Consider the following 2521-nt stretch of genomic DNA (forward strand, 5'->3'; position numbering starts at 1 on the left):
ACCTTTCTCTGAAATGCTCATCTTCAAAAGGACAAATCATCACCAACATATATAACCAACATAAATAATGTTATTATATTTCTTATTTAACTATATATCATTGGAGTAGTTGATCTAATTGCATTCAAACTTTATATCATTCAATTGATCTTAGTCTTTGAAGTAGTTTGAAAGTCACTTTCGCTTCTTTTTTATCAATCTAACCATATGTTTTTACCAGTAGATACTTTTTTATAATTAATCCTTCTTCAAAGGCGGCCAATATAGAAGGAAAGAGAGTTTAGGTTGTTTCCTAGTTCAGATCAGACCGGTTCAGCTGAAACTTCAAACTGTAAGAACCAGTCAATTACAGTCGTTTCACACATCTATAAATCTCTCTCATTCACCTGAAAAGAGAAAATAAGATAGAAGAGAAAGAATCTGAATTATTGAAGAAGAAAGATGGAGGATACTAAACCAAAATCCACACCAATTCGGTTCTTATCTTCTCTTTTGATGATATCTCTCCTGATTTCTTCATCCTCTGCTCAGAATTGTCAATCCACAACATTCTCCGGTAACAGGATTTACTCCACCTGCACAGCTCTCCCCGTTTTAAACTCTTTCCTTCACTGGAATTACCATCAATCCAATCGGACTGTTGATCTTGCTTACCGACACACCGGCGTCTCTTCCACTAACTGGGTCGCATGGGCGCTCAATATCAATGGAGTTGGCATGGCCGGCGCTCAAGCGCTCGTCGCCTTTCAGGGAACCGGAGGAAACATGCAGGCCTACACCTCCTCTGTTATCGACACTCGTATTTCAACCCTCTCGCCGGGAAATTTGAGCTTCAATGTCCCATCCATCTCTGCTGAATTTGTTAGTAGTGAGATTATTATATATGCAACTCTTCACCTTCCCGGCGACGGTACTAGTTTCAATCAGGTCTGGCAAATCGGACCTCTTTCCGGTAACAATCCGGCAGCACACAACTTGGCCGGAGCTAACGTGGCGTCAACAGGGACAGTAAATTTTGCCGACGGTTCTGTGACGGGTGATGGAGGCGCCGCTAGTACTAGACAGAGAAACAAAAATGTAAGCATTTTAATTCTTTATTAGTCACACTTTTAGTTTTAATGTTATTATTTTTTTAATTTGTGACAAAACTTATTACTTTGATTTGTGATTATTTATATTTTCATGGGTTTATTATCTAAGCTGGGATTAATGAAAAAAATCTTTTCAGATTCACGGAGTATTGAATGCAATAAGTTGGGGAGTTTTGATGCCATTTGGGGCCATAGTGGCTAGATATTTAAAGGTGTTCAAATCGGCTGATCCGGCATGGTTCTATATCCATGTCGCGTGTCAATCGTCAGCCTACATTATCGGAGTAGCCGGATGGGGTACTGGATTGAAACTCGGGGAGGAGTCTGGATTAGACAATACCACACATAGAAACATAGGGATTACCCTCTTTTGCCTTGGCACTCTTCAGGTATATAAATATTATTGATTTTCACTAAAAACGTGGTCGAATATTTAAAATTGATTTTTGTTAATTATTTGATTAGGTGTTTGCACTTATGTTGAGGCCAAACAAGGACAACAAGTATAGAATGTATTGGAACTTTTACCATTGGGGTGTGGGATACGCTGTGATCATTCTCACCATAGTGAACATCTTCAAGGGATTTGAGCTTTTGAACCCGGCCAAGGGTTGGAAACATGCTTACATCGGAATCATCATATCCTACGGCGCCATCGCTGTCTTGTTGGAGTGTTACACTTGGTACTTTGTTATCAAGAGAAAGAGACATACTCCTCCTTCCGGTGACAAATACCCTTACGCCGGAAACGGACAAGCTGTCTAGATTACAACTTATGGGTACAAAATAAAAAGGACAGGGGATGTATGGCCTTAGGCCGTTTCACACTTATTACTTTTACGGTTGATAGTAGAGATATTTAATTTTTCGTTGTCATTGTATTCTTAGATATATTAGTATCAATATTTTTTTGATATATTCTTTTTTGTTTGGCATCTTTGACCGTTGTATTTTTGTTTTAAAATAATTATTTGACCTGGTATGATTTCACATTAATTTGAGATACAAATTAATTGGAATTGTTATATTAAAATATAAGAGTAGTTGCTAATAAATTAAAATTTATGATTTTATTTTTTTAAATGAAAATCGTAATAATGGAATTATGTTGGTTTATTTTCAGAATTAAAATATTATATTAAATTTAGAAAATTCTAACTAGATTTCTCTATACCGGCCTCAATAGTTGTAATCCATAAGTGATCAAATTTTATTTTTAATATATTTTGTGTTTATTTTTTTTATAAAGGTACATAATAAATTAAAAATGTGATCAGTTTAAGAATAATTAACCAAATAATGGCATAAAAAAATAAAAAATAAAAGATAAAAAAGAAAGAAAAAAATCTTAGACAACATACAACAAAATAATTAACGTGCACACAGGTTTTCAAGAAAAGCGATGATCTCCCAACCGATTCCACAGACTT

General features: G+C 35.5%; 1 protein-coding gene across 1 annotated transcript; it reads left to right on the top strand.

The window, feature by feature from the left end:
- Positions 1-419: 419 nt before the first annotated feature.
- LOC124944419 (cytochrome b561 and DOMON domain-containing protein At5g47530-like) lies at positions 420-1871 on the top strand. Its single transcript, XM_047484667.1, has 3 exons — positions 420-1077; positions 1229-1480; positions 1557-1871. The coding sequence occupies exons 1-3, from the start codon at positions 442-444 to the stop codon at positions 1854-1856; spliced, it is 1188 nt and encodes a 395-aa protein (XP_047340623.1). The 5' UTR covers positions 420-441; the 3' UTR covers positions 1857-1871.
- The last annotated feature ends 650 nt before the right edge of the window (positions 1872-2521 follow it).

This window comes from Impatiens glandulifera, chromosome 7 (assembly GCF_907164915.1).
Source record: "Impatiens glandulifera chromosome 7, dImpGla2.1, whole genome shotgun sequence".
NCBI lineage: Eukaryota > Viridiplantae > Streptophyta > Magnoliopsida > Ericales > Balsaminaceae > Impatiens > Impatiens glandulifera.

What these genes read in the sequence shown, in the direction of transcription:
- LOC124944419 (XM_047484667.1), top strand. Translation starts at nt 442, where the DNA reads ATGGAGGATACTAAACCAAAATCCACACCAATTCGGTTCTTATCTTCT. An exon ending in CTAGACAGAGAAACAAAAAT is followed by an intron (nt 1,078 to 1,228) that starts GTAAGCATTTTA and finishes AAATCTTTTCAG; the next exon opens with ATTCACGGAGTATTGAATGC. An exon ending in TTTGCCTTGGCACTCTTCAG is followed by an intron (nt 1,481 to 1,556) that starts GTATATAAATAT and finishes TTATTTGATTAG; the next exon opens with GTGTTTGCACTTATGTTGAG.